At 46.3% G+C, this 15,282-nt stretch overlaps 1 protein-coding gene across 1 annotated transcript; it reads left to right on the top strand.

Moving 5' to 3' along the window:
• Positions 1–2,640: 2,640 nt before the first annotated feature.
• Positions 2,641–14,784, top strand: CCNF (cyclin F). Its single transcript, XM_084295765.1, has 17 exons — positions 2,641–2,685; positions 4,319–4,473; positions 4,901–5,007; positions 5,936–6,003; positions 6,775–6,968; positions 7,329–7,382; positions 7,919–8,023; positions 8,597–8,674; positions 9,090–9,241; positions 9,765–9,929; positions 10,597–10,720; positions 11,063–11,243; positions 11,695–11,782; positions 12,145–12,244; positions 12,547–12,677; positions 12,874–13,043; positions 13,584–14,784. The coding sequence occupies exons 1-17, from the start codon at positions 2,673–2,675 to the stop codon at positions 14,045–14,047; spliced, it is 2,349 nt and encodes a 782-aa protein (XP_084151891.1). The 5' UTR covers positions 2,641–2,672; the 3' UTR covers positions 14,048–14,784.
• Positions 14,785–15,282: the final 498 nt, after the last annotated feature.

Genomic DNA, 15,282 nt, shown 5'->3' with positions numbered 1-15,282 from the left:
ACTTAAAGACTAATACAGGAAAACCAAATCTAACAAGAGATTCTATGCGTGAAGGAAACCAAGTGGACAGACATTTCTGACGAGCCTGTTCTGCCCAGAAAAGCGACGGGGCCGCCATCGTGGTGGCAGGACTCCTCAACTCCCTCCTGCTTGATCTGCCACAGGCAAACTTCCCAGCGCCTGCAGGAGAAAGGGCTCTTGATGGGCTGTAGGCATCTATGAGAATCTCTTTCCCTGTAAGAAAATTGTCTCCTAGCCCAACAGACCTTGCCTTGGAAATAAAGACGTTTTGCCAAGGGAACGTATTTGCTGGCCATGCACATAATGCTCAGATGCCATGGTCTCAGACCCTTGAATCACTTCATGAGAGGAGGAAACACCTTGGCTGAAGATTGAGCAAGTGTAGCAGCATCTGTTGCCCCCAGAAGAACTGCCTCACATCTTTGTTGAGCTTTGTTTAAATCACAACAATTGAGGCAAATAAAAGGCTTTCACTGTGTTTAGCTTCACTTCCACAGCCGACAGATGTGAAGGGAAGAAAGACGTTCTGCTGTTCAGTGGAGACACGGCAAACAAGGGGAATCCAGCTCAGGCAACAGTGATTAAAACACACATGAATCAGCCTTCCTCTCTTTGGGGAAAGACTCATATCTGTGTCATGCCTTGCTGAGAAGTGCAGGAGTGTGAGAGAGGTGCATCCAGCCTTGTCCCCCTCCCATCCCAACCTGGTCCCTCTCCCATCCCAACCTGCCGGCTCCAGGCAGGGCTTGCAGACACCACAGGGTTTCAAAGCTCTTGCCAGATGGCCATGTTTAAGCAACACAAATCCCACTGCACACTGGTCTGCCTCTGATCTTGTATGTCAGAGATAAAGCCATCTGGATGTTCTGCCATCAGATTCCAGAGAGGACAAACCAGGACAAAGTTCACCACTGCTGAAAATCTCAACCATAATTATCACTTTCACAGAAAAGACAGAATATTGCTCTGAGTAATATATCTTATTAGAAGTCCTTTGTCTTTGTAAACCCGCTATAAACCCTCTGAAGATAGCCACAGAGAGACTCCCACATTAATTTCACTTGACTTTGTGTCAGGCCCACACAAGGTCGGCATAGTTGTTCCAGTAACTGAGTAATGCCTTTCCAGTAATAAGCACTGGGAGAATGGTATCTTCTGGCTTTTGGCAAGCAGCATCCCTTTAGCTGCAGCTGCTTTGGGGCCAGCTCACCAGTTCGGGTGTCAAGAGCACTGCTGGCATGCCCTGCCCCAAACCTTTCCTGCACCTACAGTCACAGACTTTGGGTTCCTGCCACCTCATTGCCAGCTCCCAGCTCTGTGTGCCCGCCTGGGTTTCTGTTGTAAGCTGCCCCCTTCCCCATGGCCTGCCTTCCTCAGCTGCTCCAGTTTTGGGGAGGGATGAGATCTACCTGAGGGCACTCTGCCCCATGACTCACGGAGCATCTCCCGGGGGTATTTTAGCTTTCTACATGGAGCAGATTATTCACGTTTTGTTTGCTGACTCAACTTATTTTTAGTTGACAGAAACAGCTGTGAGGGGGAGAAGAAATAAGGAACAAAAGCCGACAGCGTGATTAACTCTTTCACTCAAAACACTTCCCAGCCAAAAGGAGCTAAATATTTCATGAGTGCTCGATGCCACTTTGCCATGCCCCAGGAATGTGAGGCAGCTCTGTGGACGGAGGTGGTGGACATGCACAGGGGGAAGTCTTCCACAGCAGCTCCTGCATTCAGGACTGTATTCACACCCGTGGTTGCTGCACGGCTCTGGGGTGGGCACGAGGGGGGGAGCCCCCCGAAATAAGGCACCGAGCCGCCTCAGCTGGGCTCCCCCAGCCACCAAGCTGGAGCACCGGTGATACCTCAGAGCCCCCCAACCCCTCCCGTGGGAGCATCCAGAATGTTGTGTGATGAAATACGCTCCTAAAACCTCGGGGTGTCCTTAAATAAAACTCAGAGACACGCTACCAAATAAAGTTTATTGAAGCTATGCTGGGCCCTGCGGGCCCCGCCTGGCACCGCCTGAGGGGAGCGGGCGCGCAGGCCGCGCCTGTTGCCATGGCAACGGCCGCCCCGCACACGGCGGGCGGGGTGGGGGGGATGTTGGGGAGGGGGGGGGTCCTTGCTCTCTGCACGCATGCGCCGCAGCCGCCGTGCCCGCGAGGTGCTCGAACCGCCAACTGCCCCGATTCGAATTCGCATCCTCGACGCCCAATCGCGGCCCGCGGGGCGGGCCCGGCCCCGCCCCCCCGCGCCCCGCCGGCCAATCAGGCGGCCCGCTGTGTTTAAAAAAAAAAGTGCGCGCGGCCGGCAGGCGTCGCTCAGCGGAGCCGGGCCGACGGCGGAAAGGGGCGGGGCTTCCGCCACTACCACCACCCCTCGGGGGGGCGGGGCCTGCGGGGAGGGGGCGGGGCTTGGGGCGGGGCCGGCCGCGCGCTCCTTCCCTGACCCTCGCTGAGCGCCGAGGGGGCGTGGCCGAGCCCCGGGGACCGAGCGGGCAGCGCGAAGCCCCGCCCCTCCGCGGCTAAACCCCGCCCCTCCTCCGCTAAGCCCCGCCCCCCGTGGTGATGCCCCGCCCCCGCGGCGCCTTCCCCTCAGAAGCGCTCCGGGCGCCGCCGCCGCCGCCGCTCGGTCCCCGGGGAGGCGCCGCGATGAAGGCGGGCGGTGAGTGCGGGCCGCGCCGCCCCGGCACCCCCACACGCAGTCCCCCGCGGCCCCTCAGCTCCCGGGGAATTCAAACCGGGGCGGGGACGGGGCCTCGGTGGGCTCCCGGGGCGGGGGAGGCCGGGGGGGACCGGCGGGGAGGCTCCCGGAGGCGGCCGGGCCCCGGCGGCGCTGCCTCTGCCGGGAGGGCTCGGGCTGGGCTCCCCCCGGGGCCTGTGGAGCTGGGGAGGGTGCGGGGGTCCCGTCCGTTCCCTTCCCGGTGTGTGTGGGGGGAGCCGCGGGGCAGCGCTGGGCCCCGGGGCTGTCCGGGTGCGGGGCTGCAGAGGAGCAGGTCGAGGGGAAGGGAAACGGGAGAGAACACCCCCTAAAAATTCCCCGTGCTCCCCCTTTAGCCGTCTCTCTCACCGTGGGGGGGAGCAGGGAGCAGTGTCGCGGGCTCAGCTGCTGCCTTCGGCCCCCACGGATCAGACAGGGCGGTTTGGTGTGTTACGGTACTGCTCTCACCTACATCCAAATATCTCCACATGAGAAATGAGCCAGTGAGAATAGGGCCGACAGCGCCAGCTCAGGTGTGCAGCACAGTGTTGGGGTCTCCAGCAGAGCCAGAGAGTCTCCTAGGATGCTTCTTTTGGAAGAAAACTAAATAAATTTCCCAGGTATAACCTCTTTTTGTGTGAGACTTGAACCAGATTTGAAAAGTACAACCAAGAAGCCCTCTGTGGCCAAAACGAAGACCTTTAAGTGGCCCTCTGATTCGTGGGGCTCAGGCTTTCACTTCAGAATTTAGTTTTGAGGCCCCCCATCTGTGAAGGAAACGTTCAGCAGCCTTTGGTCTCAGCAGTGGCCTCTGTTGCCCGTGCCTCTGCCTGCCCTCAGTCCGGGTGGCAGCCCAGCACTGTGCTCTCACTAGCAGATGGAGAAAGGTTTGGGTTTCCTGTCCTCAGAGAGCAGTACGCTGTGCTCCCCTTGGGTTCGCCCCTCTCGGCTAATGCAGTGAGGGTGAACTCTTAACGAGCAACAAAAGTAGCCAGCGCCCTGGTCTGTGAGCTCTACAAAACGGTGAAGACTTCAGAGAAAGGTTTCCTGGTTCTTAGGGCTCTTCTCTGAGTGCCTGTGGCAGCAACTGGCTGCCCAGGAAGGTGGGCTTCTGGCGTCAGCGGGTTTAGTGGGTCTTAACTTCCTAATCGAGCCGGTCACATTTCAAGGTCTGTTATCAATTGAGGAGGAAAAGTTGGGAGGTGGGGGAGGTAAATGGAGTTGTAGTGGTGACAGTTTAACTAAACAGGCAAATGGTGGAGTTAGGGCGCAGGAGGCTTCTCCTGGATGAGGAGTGTTTGAGCTGAATGGCGCGAGCCATCCTTCCTGAGCATCTCAGCTTAACTGACTAAACTGAACTAAAAAAAAATTGAACCAGTCGCTTCTTCGTAGCTGAGTCTTACAGCATTCTGTGACAGGCTCAATCTCTACAGTTACTGTTTGAAGAAGTATTATATGCTGCAGTCAATAGGTACTTGATCAGATGCGTGTTTATGTGTGCATGTACGCTGTAAGTGCCTTTTTTTCTTGTACTATTGCCTTTTTTTCTTGTACTATTTCATCACTAACTGAGGTGTTCTGTGGTTTTGTTTCCCAGTGATTCACTGTAGGTGCTCCAGGTGTTTTTCTTTCCCTTCAAAGCGGAGGATAAGAAAACGGCCCCGCGTCCTGACGTTGCTAAGCCTGCCCGAGGACGTTCTGTTTCATGTTCTGAAAGGCCTTCCTGCCGAGGACATCCTCTCGGTCAGAGCTGTGAGTCTGCAAGTGCTTCTCCTCTGTCGCATGCAATGGCTTATTTCTGCCATTAGGAGCCAGGACTGCATACAGGAAAGTCTGTGTCCAAGTAAACCTGAAGGAAGGCAAAAAATACATGCAGTAGCTGGGTATTTGGTATCCTAGTAACTTTATTTCTTGCTACTCCAAGCTTCAGAAGAGTAGCAGTGATATGTGTTTGATTTGTGCAACTTTTCTGTGGAAATTGTCTTGCCAGCTCACTGGGACTGAACAAGTTGATTTGGTTTAGCATCTTTTGCCTTAGTGATGGTTAGACAGCAAGAGAGTTATGATCAACTTGTGATTAATTAGTTACCTATATAAAATTAGATCACAAAGAACTATTTCTCCTTTGGTCACTTTACTTTAACAATTATTATTTTACACTTCTTCCCCCACCCTGCAGGTGCACTCACATCTTAAATACCTTGTGGATAATCATGCTAGTGTTTGGGCATGTGCAAGTTTTGAAGATGTATGGCCTTCTCCAAAAAACCTGAAAGTGTTTGAAAGGTAAGCTCTAAGAATCAATATTCCCCTGAAGTTGTAGAGGAGGATGTTTCAAGCTAGATATACAGCTCTAATCAATCTTCACTACAAGTGAGAAATCTGGCTACCCTTTTTTTTTTTTTTTTTTTTTTTTTATGGAAGTCTTTCCATAGGGCAATGAAGAATTATTGATTTCACATGTAAGCTGCAAATAATTGCATACACTGAAGTTATTTCTCTCCAAGGGCATTAGTATTCCATGTTAGAACATGACACATTAACTGAAACGTTACAAGTGCTTCCATAGGAACGTGCAAATGAGATCATAGGATCAAGAGCATAACTGTATTTCTGGGTCCTGGTTGTTTTGGTCACTTCTTGTGCAACCCACTGTACTGAAGCAGATAAAATTCAGTGTTAAAACAAGTGCAGTTTAAATGGGTAATTTATAAAATTAAAAAAGGAAGCACCATAAAAAGGAAGGAGAGTGTCTTACTCATCTGATTTGAAGGCGATGAATCAATATAAATGTCATGCTAATTGTTCTGCTTCTGGTTATTGCCTCTGCTCTGATGCATGTATCATCTTCTTTCTGAAGAAGATTTGTCTGAAAATTGGTCTGGAAGGGAGGAGCACAAGGGCTTGAGGCATGTCCTCGATGGCGCAAGTACTGAAGCATATTATTGCAATCTTGTATTGGGGATGTTGCTTGGGATTGGGAAACTGTTCCTGTGAATTGTCAAATTATCCTGGACATGGACATATGAAAGAGTTGCAGCAAGAAAAGCCACAGTATAATTTGCCTTTAAGTTAGGTAGTGAAAGCACGTATGCTGGTGGCTGGTGAACAGCAGATTCACAGCTTGGCCTCCACTGAAGTAACTTGTCTGCTGATGTGGGCCTGAAAACACCTACTGACTTCAACCTGAGGTATCTTCTGTGTTCCCATTCAGGGCTGCTGAAAGGGGTAACTTTGAAGCTGCTGTGAAGCTGGGAATAGCATACCTGTACAATGAAGGCTGTAAGTGTGGGAGCTTGTGCTTGGGTCCTTGGGGAAGACGGCATAATGGAAAGAAATAAAGACAAGCTGATGGCTTGTAGCTGCAGATCAGACTAATTCCCTCATCATTTTCACTGGCGACTTGCAAAGCTATTTCTCCAGTGCCTTGAGCACTGATTTTTTTGTACCCAGGTTCTAGAGCAGTGATGTTCAGAGCCAATTTGCTGTCTTAAATGTGTGGTTAGGTCTTCTGTGTCATCATGCCTCTTCAGTTTTATCTTTCAGTACAACTTAAGAACTGGGCACTAAACTGCCAGGTGTCCAGTGCCGTGGTGTATGGTGCACAGGGCTTTTAAAACGACAAAATGAGTCTGTGCAAAGCCTACGAATTCATGTTTAGAAGTCATCTTTTGTAAACTCCTGGTCAAACTTGGCTACTTAACTAGTCTGTTGGTTGTAACAAAAGGGACTGATGGCAGGAGGAACCTCCTTGCTGAGGGTGCTAGCAAGGCAGGTAACTTGCACACTAATTCGTTTGTGCAGTGACAGGAATTAACATTGCTTTGAGTGTTGGTATTTGTAGAATGCCTCCTGGGTTTAGGGCTTTATGTTCCTACAGACTAATTATAATAAGATTTGTCTTCTCTTGCCATCTCCCTGATCTTTAAAGCTTTAAGGGGAAAATCTTTTCCTGGTGGTATCTTATTTTCTCTCTCAGCCTGACTAAATGCCAAAACCATGTTGTGAATAAACTCTGAACTCTTTCCATTTTTTTTATTGTTGTTTGTTTAGTGTCCATCTCTGATGAAGGTCGTGCAGAAGTGAATGGATTAAAGGCGTCTCATTTCTTCAGTCTGGCAGAGCGTTTGAATGTGTGCGCAGCCCCATTTATCTGGCTTTTTATTCGTCCTCCCTGGTCCTTGAGTGGAAGCTGTTGTAAAGCTGTGGTCTTTGAGAGTCTTAAAGCAGAGTGTCAGTTGGAGAAGGTAAGACTGCTTTCTGCCCTTGACTTTAAGACAGGCTGGTAGCTGCACCTACTTCTTTTGGAAAAATTGTTTTCATTTCCCCAAGGAGCTCCTATGCTCTTGCTGTTTAAGTGACTGAGGATCAATCATCTTAATGAATCTGCTGCCAAAGTACACAGTATATCATGAGTACCAGAGGCCTTGTGCTGTGTCTTCTGAGAGATTCAGTACTGTCTCAAAGATGACAAAACATTGAGAAAAGCAGGCAGGAAGAATGAAAGAATGAAAGGCAAACAACTTTACTCTGGAATTAATAGCAAAAAGTTGCTATTGTTCCTTGTTTATTTTTAGCAATGCTTTATCTTGATGCTTTTTTTTCAGGCTCAGAAAGGATCTATTCTCTACTGCTTGGCTAAGGTCTTGAGTCTCTTTGAGGTGAGCGGTGTTTCTGATTTGATATGTTTGAGGATTCTGAAAGTGACTTTTATTGATGCTAATGCTGTGTTTGCCTCGAGTGAGGAAGAGAAAAATCATCCAAATGTTCTTATCTTCCTCGAGTGGCGTAACAATTTCTGCTCTCATGGGCTTAACCCAATAATTGTTTAAAGGAACATTATCAACTTAGTTCATCCAATTTTAGAAACAATTAAATTAATTTTAGCACGATCATGGGCTTGCTGTGTGGTCAGGTCTTACAGGAAGCCTTCCATTCATAATGAGCATCAAACACACAAAAATGGCCTTCAGTAGTGAACGAGGTAAAACGATTTTGTCTGGCTGAGGAAAACCACTGCTTCCTGAGATGGAATCTTTAAATGCTGAGTGGATGTTGGAGCAGCCCTCATAATCTGGAGTGGACTCACAAGTTGTTGATTCTGCTCTCCAGTTCTTAGTACAGAGCCATTCTGTAGCTTCTGAAGTATTGAGATCTGTCTGGACAGCATAAATACAGTCACGCCTTTCCTTCTTAGGATGAAGAAAAAAGGAAAGAGTCCCTTGAAATGTTTGAAGAATCTTCAAAGCAGGGTTGTTTAAACAGCTCCTACCTCCTTTGGGAAAGTAACAGAAAGGTTGCTGTAAGTAATTTTGTTTCTCAAAAAACATTTTCACTGTAATGTCTGAACCTTTGTCCTGTGCAAAGAACATATGGAGAAAGACATCGCTGTTTCTCAAATCTTACTTTCTTCATAACCAAGAATAGTAAGAACATTCACAAATGAGCTCTGGTGTCTGTCTTGGTGTTTAAAGTAAATGAGTCTACAAGTAGTTGTAAAAGGTGTTAGCAGTTCTTTCATAGTGAGCCTACTAAAGGCATAGAGACAGCTGGCCAGTGATCAGGTTGCTCACTTGGGAACAAGAGTGGGGAGATTGCCTGCGTTGTCATTTAAAAAAAAAAAAAAAAAATGCCAAAACTAGTATGTTGGAATCTCCTGTAACCCTTCTCATTTCCTGCAAGACCCTGGGCAAGAGCTGAAGAAAGTTTTTCTTAAAAACAGTGTTGTCATGGTGAGAAACAGAACAGGCAGGTTGCTGAAATAATAGAGGTATCTGCAGGTACTGTTTTTTTCTCTAGATATTAGTACTTCAGTCCTTCTGTTTGTTCTGTAAAGGTAATGGTTTTTGAAATGTGTTTACATTCTCCTCTACAGATGTCAGATCCTGGCAGGTACCTCCAAAGTCTCAGGAAGCTACGGGACTATGCAGCAAAGGGCTGCTGGGAAGCACAGGTAAGATAACTTATTTTTTTCAACCCCCACACCAGAAAGCTATCTTCATTTGGTCTTATCTATGCGCTGTCACTATAGGCTTAGACTTCTCCCTTCAGAAGCAGGGTCAAAATTGCTGAATAATATCTATGTGTGTGTGTATATATACTCTGCAAATCACCCTCCTTTGGAAAATCCTGCACTTCTCCTTGGTACAATCCAAGGGTTAAGCTTGTGATAGACATAAAAGCCTGCCCCTGAATTACGTGTGCAGTGTTGGGTATTTTAGCAAGACTAACAACTACAAATTATCTAGCAGTTCTCTCAATTAGTTTCTCTTGTTCCCTCTTCTCAACAGGAAAATTACAGGACCATTCTAAGCTGCTTTATTTTGCATTTGGTAAAAACCCTTTCTTTTGTGTTTTCTCTACTACAGATAGCTTTAGCCAAAGCTTGTGGGAATGGAAACCAGCTAGGATTAGAGCCAAAATCTTCCAGTGAAATGGTGTCTCAGATCTTTCAAGCCTCCCTTCCTATCAGCAAGCAAAGTATCTTCACTGTGCAGAAAAGAATAAATGAAACAATGAGGTAAAAACTCAGATCCGGGAGTCAGGCCACACAGCAAAAAACTATTTCCCTTTACATCTGTAGAGGGGAAGCACACCTAGAATGAGGTCTGTTGGAAGATGAAATCTTTAGCTTTACTCCTCTGCAGTTCATTATGTGCAATCAGGTGCAAGCTAGCTTCAGCAGTGTGAATACTCAGCACTCCGGTGCCTGGGCACGCTCCCTGGCCTCCTGTTTAGGGGATGGAGGAAGGATCTTGGGGCAGGCTGGGGGTAGGTGGGAACGCCTTGTGCACAGTGTGGAGTTGTGTAACCACAGCCGTGCCCTCTCATGCGAGTGGAGCAGTAGTTGTCTCAGAATTCAGGTTGGGTATCAGGAAAAGGCTCTTCACCGGGAGGGTGGTCAGGCACTTAAACAGGGCTGTGGTCTTGTCTTTGAACTTTTAATTGGAGGAGGAATTCAGAAAACTAGGGAAAGGGAGGGTGTTTGGGACTGATTTGAATGGCTTCTAACTGGGCGGGATGTGTCTGTCTTTGCCATCTAGGTATATCCTGATTGATTGGCTGGTGGAAGTGGCTACCATGAAAGACTTCTCTTGCCTGTGCCTGCACATGACAGTGGGATGTGTGGATCGCTATTTGAAGCTGCGACCTGTACCTCGATCTCGACTCCAACTTCTGGGAATAGCCTGCATGGTTATTTGCACACGGTAGGGTTTCTGACTCATGCTGAGAGGTGGTTACTGTGATCATTCAAATTCATTTGTGCAGCTCAAGCTTTTTTCCCCATGCTAATAATAGTACTGGAAAGAATCTTTGGCTTCCCTCTACAATGACTGCTGCTTGAACTGAATTCAAATACAAACAGTCCCAGCCTCTGCAAATGAGGCACAGAATATTCCTTGAACATGTTTTTTAATATGAAAACAACTCCATAGTGGTGGATAAGCCTAAATGCATTCCATCAATAACTGAAATCTTTCACACTCTCGTCAGCATGAGGATCCCTGTAAGGAACAACTGCAGCAGTGTTGTTACCTAGTTCAGTCTGTTATGCTTAGATGAACAGAAGGATGTGGTGGATAATTACTCTTCTCTGTTAATTACCTCAATATCTTGCATCTTAACCTAAGAAAGGTTTTATAAATGAAGAATTAGCAATGTCCTAATAGGTGGTTTGAGCTAAAAGGTGAAATAAATGAAGAATTGCTATTTATTCTTTCCCAATCAGTACTTGACTTTATAAGGTACTTATTAAAGTTTAACTCCTTGGCTTTCTTGAATGCATTTATTGGCCACAGAAAGAAACAAATAGTGCATAAGTGCACAAGCTCACTCTCTTCTGGGGTTAACTGTTAGTATTCTTTGATATTGCAGTTTCATCAGCAAAGAGATCTTGACAATACGGGAAGCTGTGTGGCTAACGGACAACACATACAAATATGAAGACCTGGTGAGGATGATGGGCGAGATCATTTCTGCCCTGGAGGGAAAGATAAGGGTGAGTTTGGAAAGTGGAGGGAATGCTTTGCCTGTAGGGCTCTTGTAATTAGTGCTTCTTATCTAAGACATTATTGTTTTATGCAGATGTTCTTTATTAGCTATGGAGGCCATGCATGTTTAAGAGCATGCAGATGCAAAGCTCTCTCTCTTTCCGTAGAGATTAATACCTAGGTCTCTTGAGACAAGTTGAAGACACTTTTCTGCTGGAGAATATTTCAATGTTAGTGTAGTATTAAAAAAGGAAAGAAAACACGAATGAAAATGATGTCTTCTGGAAACAACTGTTCTAAATACTTGGTGTTTGTCTTGTATTGCCAACCTCTGTTATCCTTTGTATTAGATACCTACTATTGTGGACTACAAAGAAGTACTGTCAAACATAGTCTCACTGGAGAGAAGAACTCTGCACCTTTACAGCTTCATTTGCGAACTGTCACTCTTAAACACAAGCCTTTTTGTGTATTCCCCAGCTCGCCTGGCTGCTGCGGCACTGCTGCTGGCTAAGATACTACACGGTCAAGGTAAGGAAAGCCCATTCGGAGCAGTTTGTAGTATGTCAGTCTGCCTTTCCCTTTTAGGGTGCCTTTTGCTTGTTTACTTGGAGTTTAACCAAGATGTCCCAGTCACTTTGGGGGGGGGGTGGATGGAGAGGAGAACAGGTGTAAAATTTGAAAAATTAAGAGTTGAGTTCAGTCTATTTGACTTCTTAATAGCTGTGATGAACAAGAGTATTAGCATCAGCCAATGCAAGTCCAGTGTTTAAACAAGTCTGAAGACTTCTGCCATTGTCTACGATGTAGGATTATATTTAGGTATATCTTAAGTTTTTCACGTAAAGCTATCCTTGAAGCTAATTCTTAACGTAAACTGTGTAGAGGCAAAAGCTCATGGCAATCGTTATCGCTTGATCTTTATCCCATAAAGAAATCTGATTATAGAACATGAAATGGTAATACCTGTTCTCTTCTCTAGCACATCCCTGGACCAGCCAGTTGTCTGAGTGCACTGGCTTCTCTCTTGAAGACCTGTTGCCCTGTGTGCTAAGCCTCCACCAAAAATGGTAAGACTTCTGGAACTCTTTTGGGACGAAACATGAGTGTCTGTATTCCAGCTCTCGCATCCATGCTGCATCCATAGGCAGCCCTTCCCCATGAAGGAGGTGGCTTTGGGAAACTGCCTTGCTCCCTCTACCATGAGGCACTGAAGTCTAGGGGCCGCTTCACTGACAGTTACTCTGTTTGTCCTGGTAGTGGCCCTGGGTTACAAAGACCTGGTGCTCCTCAAGTTAGTTCCCTGGTGAAATGCCAACTTCTTCAGCACAGAGCTAAGGTGGACAGAGGGAATGCACATAAACTGCTAGGTTTTGCTGTCACTGTTTCATGTAATTCATTCTAAGACTAGGACTTCAATCTGTCTTTGCAGTTTCCATGATGAGGTCCCAAAGGATTATAGGCAGGTGTCCTTAACTGCTGTGAAACAACGATTTGAAGATGAGCGTTATGAAGAAATAGGCAAAGAAAAGGTGGGTTAGCTCTTTGTTTCATTTGCTGAAGCTGGACACCCGGAGCAAAGCTACCATGTGGCAGGATGTACAAAACTTCACATAAGGGGAAGTGGGTTTCAACTTCAGGTTTTTGGAAGCGAGAACAACTAGGTAAAGTTGTGGCTTTTAAACTTCCCCTGCTGGGATTGCAACTGTGGGGTTGAGAACGTGTAGGAAGAACTCACCAGGATAGCTTACTTCTAGAAAAATAAGGATAAAATAGCTGTCTCCTGGCAGAGGGAATCACTTGATCTAATTCTTACTGACCCTTTATTTTTCAGATGATGAGTTACAGCCAGCTCTGCTCAGTGTTGGGTGTGAAACAGGAGGACCCGGAGCCCAGTCCTTTGCACACGAATGTGGTGGAAATTGAGACTTTCCTTAGCTCTCCCTCTGGAAAGAGAACTAAAAGGCTAGTATAAGTCATTGCTTTAAATGTCTCTGAAGACATGAAGATGTCTCCTCTTTCCTCCCCTCTGGTATCCTCAGGTTCTATTCTTAGATAAGATCATTTTTTCTGTAATCGCCTTAATTGGCATACCTATTAAAAGAGCTGGAAAAGTAGATCTCTTTTTTTAATGCGTGACTTCTGCATTTCTTTGCTACAGGAGGAGGGAAGACAGCATTCAGGATGACAGAGGCAGCTTTGTGACTACACCTACAGCTGAACTGTCCACCCAGGAAGAAAGCCTTCTAGACAACTTCCTGGACTGGAGTTTAGATTCCTGCTCAGGTTATGAAGGTGATCAGGAAAGCGAAGGTGAAAGAGATGGAGATGGTGAGGCTTTTATTCTCCTTATAAAAACTAGACAAGAATTAAAACTGGCTTGTTATCTTTGCTTAAAACTGTTTCTCAGGCACCAGGAGCCTGAACTTTCAGCAGAAGGTCAGCTGGAAGAACTCTTCCCCCTTTCCCCAGTGATTATAACTGTTAAACTGTTTTAGGAATATACAGAAGAAAAGGAACATACTGCTTCAGAACATAATGAGGGATTTTGGTAGTGGCTTAGCGTTTCAAGACAGTATTTTCAGATACAACAGTAGGCCAAACCTGATGAATGGGATCACTTGTAGCCAATTAGACATTATTATTATCTGTTTGTTCTGCTGATGTAGAGACTGGCCTTTCATTTTGCAAGCAGTTGTTAGGCAGTACCTATCCAAACAGGCTGAGGGGGAAATGGTCTACCCTCCTGTCCACGTGTAAGAAGACACACAGTTTATATTTGTATGTTTTTTTTTTCTGCTTGACTGTGCTGAATGCCTGCTTGGTGATGCCCAAGTCATAACCAACCTTTCCCTTTTATCACCCTTGCAGTGACAGGTCCCAGTGGAATCTTGGATGTGACAGTGGTGTACGTGGACCCAGCGGAGCACTGCTGTCAGGACTCCAGCGATGAAGACAACCTCTCTGCAGAGTGGTCCGAGCATGCGGCACCGCAGAGGAAGGCCAAGACAGCGGATGACACTCACAGAGTTTCAACATATCTTGCCCCAAGAAACCCTAACCGGGAAGGGAGCTCGGGCTACTCTTCCATCAATGGTGCTAGTCCTACATCTTCTGTAGAAGGCAGCTGTGGAGTACCTCTCAAACCTACCTCAGCACTGTCTCTTGGCAGCGCCATGAACAAGGAGCCATGCCTGCCTCGTTACTTGGAATCATGTTTACAGTCAGTCTGTGCTAGGTCTAGTGATGGCAAGTGTGACAGAAGGCAAGTCAAACGAAAAAACATAGCGGAACACAGTGAAGGAAGGGTGAACTTGGGCTTCTTAAGCCTCTGACTTCACGCTTTTTACTTCTCTAGGTTTCCTGGAAACAGTATTTCTGTCATAGTCGTACAGGGATGATAGTGAATAATTGACAATACCTCCAAAAAGAGCCCTTCCCCTCAACTTTGCCTATCATGATCTGCAAGCCTGTCTTTTAATTCTGCAGCTCACTTCTGGGCTGTTTCCTTCCTTGATATCTGTCTTTTTTTTTAAGTATCCCCTATTGTCTGGTCCTGTGCAAATTAAGATCCTTTTCCACTGATGAAATGTTATAGCTTGTCATACCTCACCAGTTAATTCTTGGTGATAGGAAACTTGTCATGTCCCTTGCTTCACTGTGAGGCCTGGCACTATAAAAGAAAGGAATTTATTTTTGGTTGCCAAGTTACTAGATGTAACACTATGCTTGAATTCTTCCATTTGAAAAACCTTTTTGAGGTTGTGCTGCCTTTTTTTTTTCCAGCCAGGTACTATATCAAGTCAGCTGGTGCTTCCCTTGTCTGTGTGTGTGTATATATACTCCTTGCTGCACTGATCTAAGGTTTTTATGGATACAATCAAGAGGTAAATGAAGGCTCACAGCAGGTCTGAGCTTTTATTTTTTTAACCTACCTCTCACATGGTTTTAAGCCCTATTTGCCTCAGGCCTTAGTTGCCATATGTTCCCTCACCTGAAAAATCCTCCTCCTGTGCCTTATGCTTCACTGCCCGATGCTACAGTAATGTGATCTCCGTGAACTGTTAGTCTATGCTGGAACTGTGTGGTTAAGCTGCCACCTCCAGCCAGTGGCAAAACTTCATTTCCTGTCTTGCACAGTCTTCCTTGCTATTTCTATTAACGTGTCCTGAAATAAAGCACAAATCACTTGAACACTAGAAACAGGCATCAAGGTAGTAATGGCAAACATTCTGTCGTACAGAAAGCCTTAACTTAATTTTTATTGTAACTGGATCCTAATTCACAAAGGCAGCATCTACTTTTCTTACAAAGAAATTATCTTCTGTGCTGTATCCATAGTGATGCTGACCCCAGCCTAGCCAACCCTGGTTAAAGCTCTGTCAGCCTGTGAATGTTGGGAAAACAGCCTTCTTTTTAAAAACATAGTGAGCATTCAAATACCAAGGTATAAGACTTCCAGGAGATGTCAATGAACTTAACACTGGAACTGGACTCCATGATTCTTCCTTTGTTTAGAATTTACTGTGGCAGATGGCAACAGTTCAGATACACACAATGTAGTGACTTT

Source organism: Netta rufina (genome assembly GCF_964035555.1).
Source record: "Netta rufina genome assembly, chromosome: 15".
In the NCBI taxonomy this organism is placed as follows: Eukaryota; Metazoa; Chordata; class Aves; order Anseriformes; family Anatidae; genus Netta; species Netta rufina.
The sequence above is the reverse complement of the archived record's forward strand: the minus strand, read 5'-3'. Positions and strand labels throughout refer to the sequence as shown.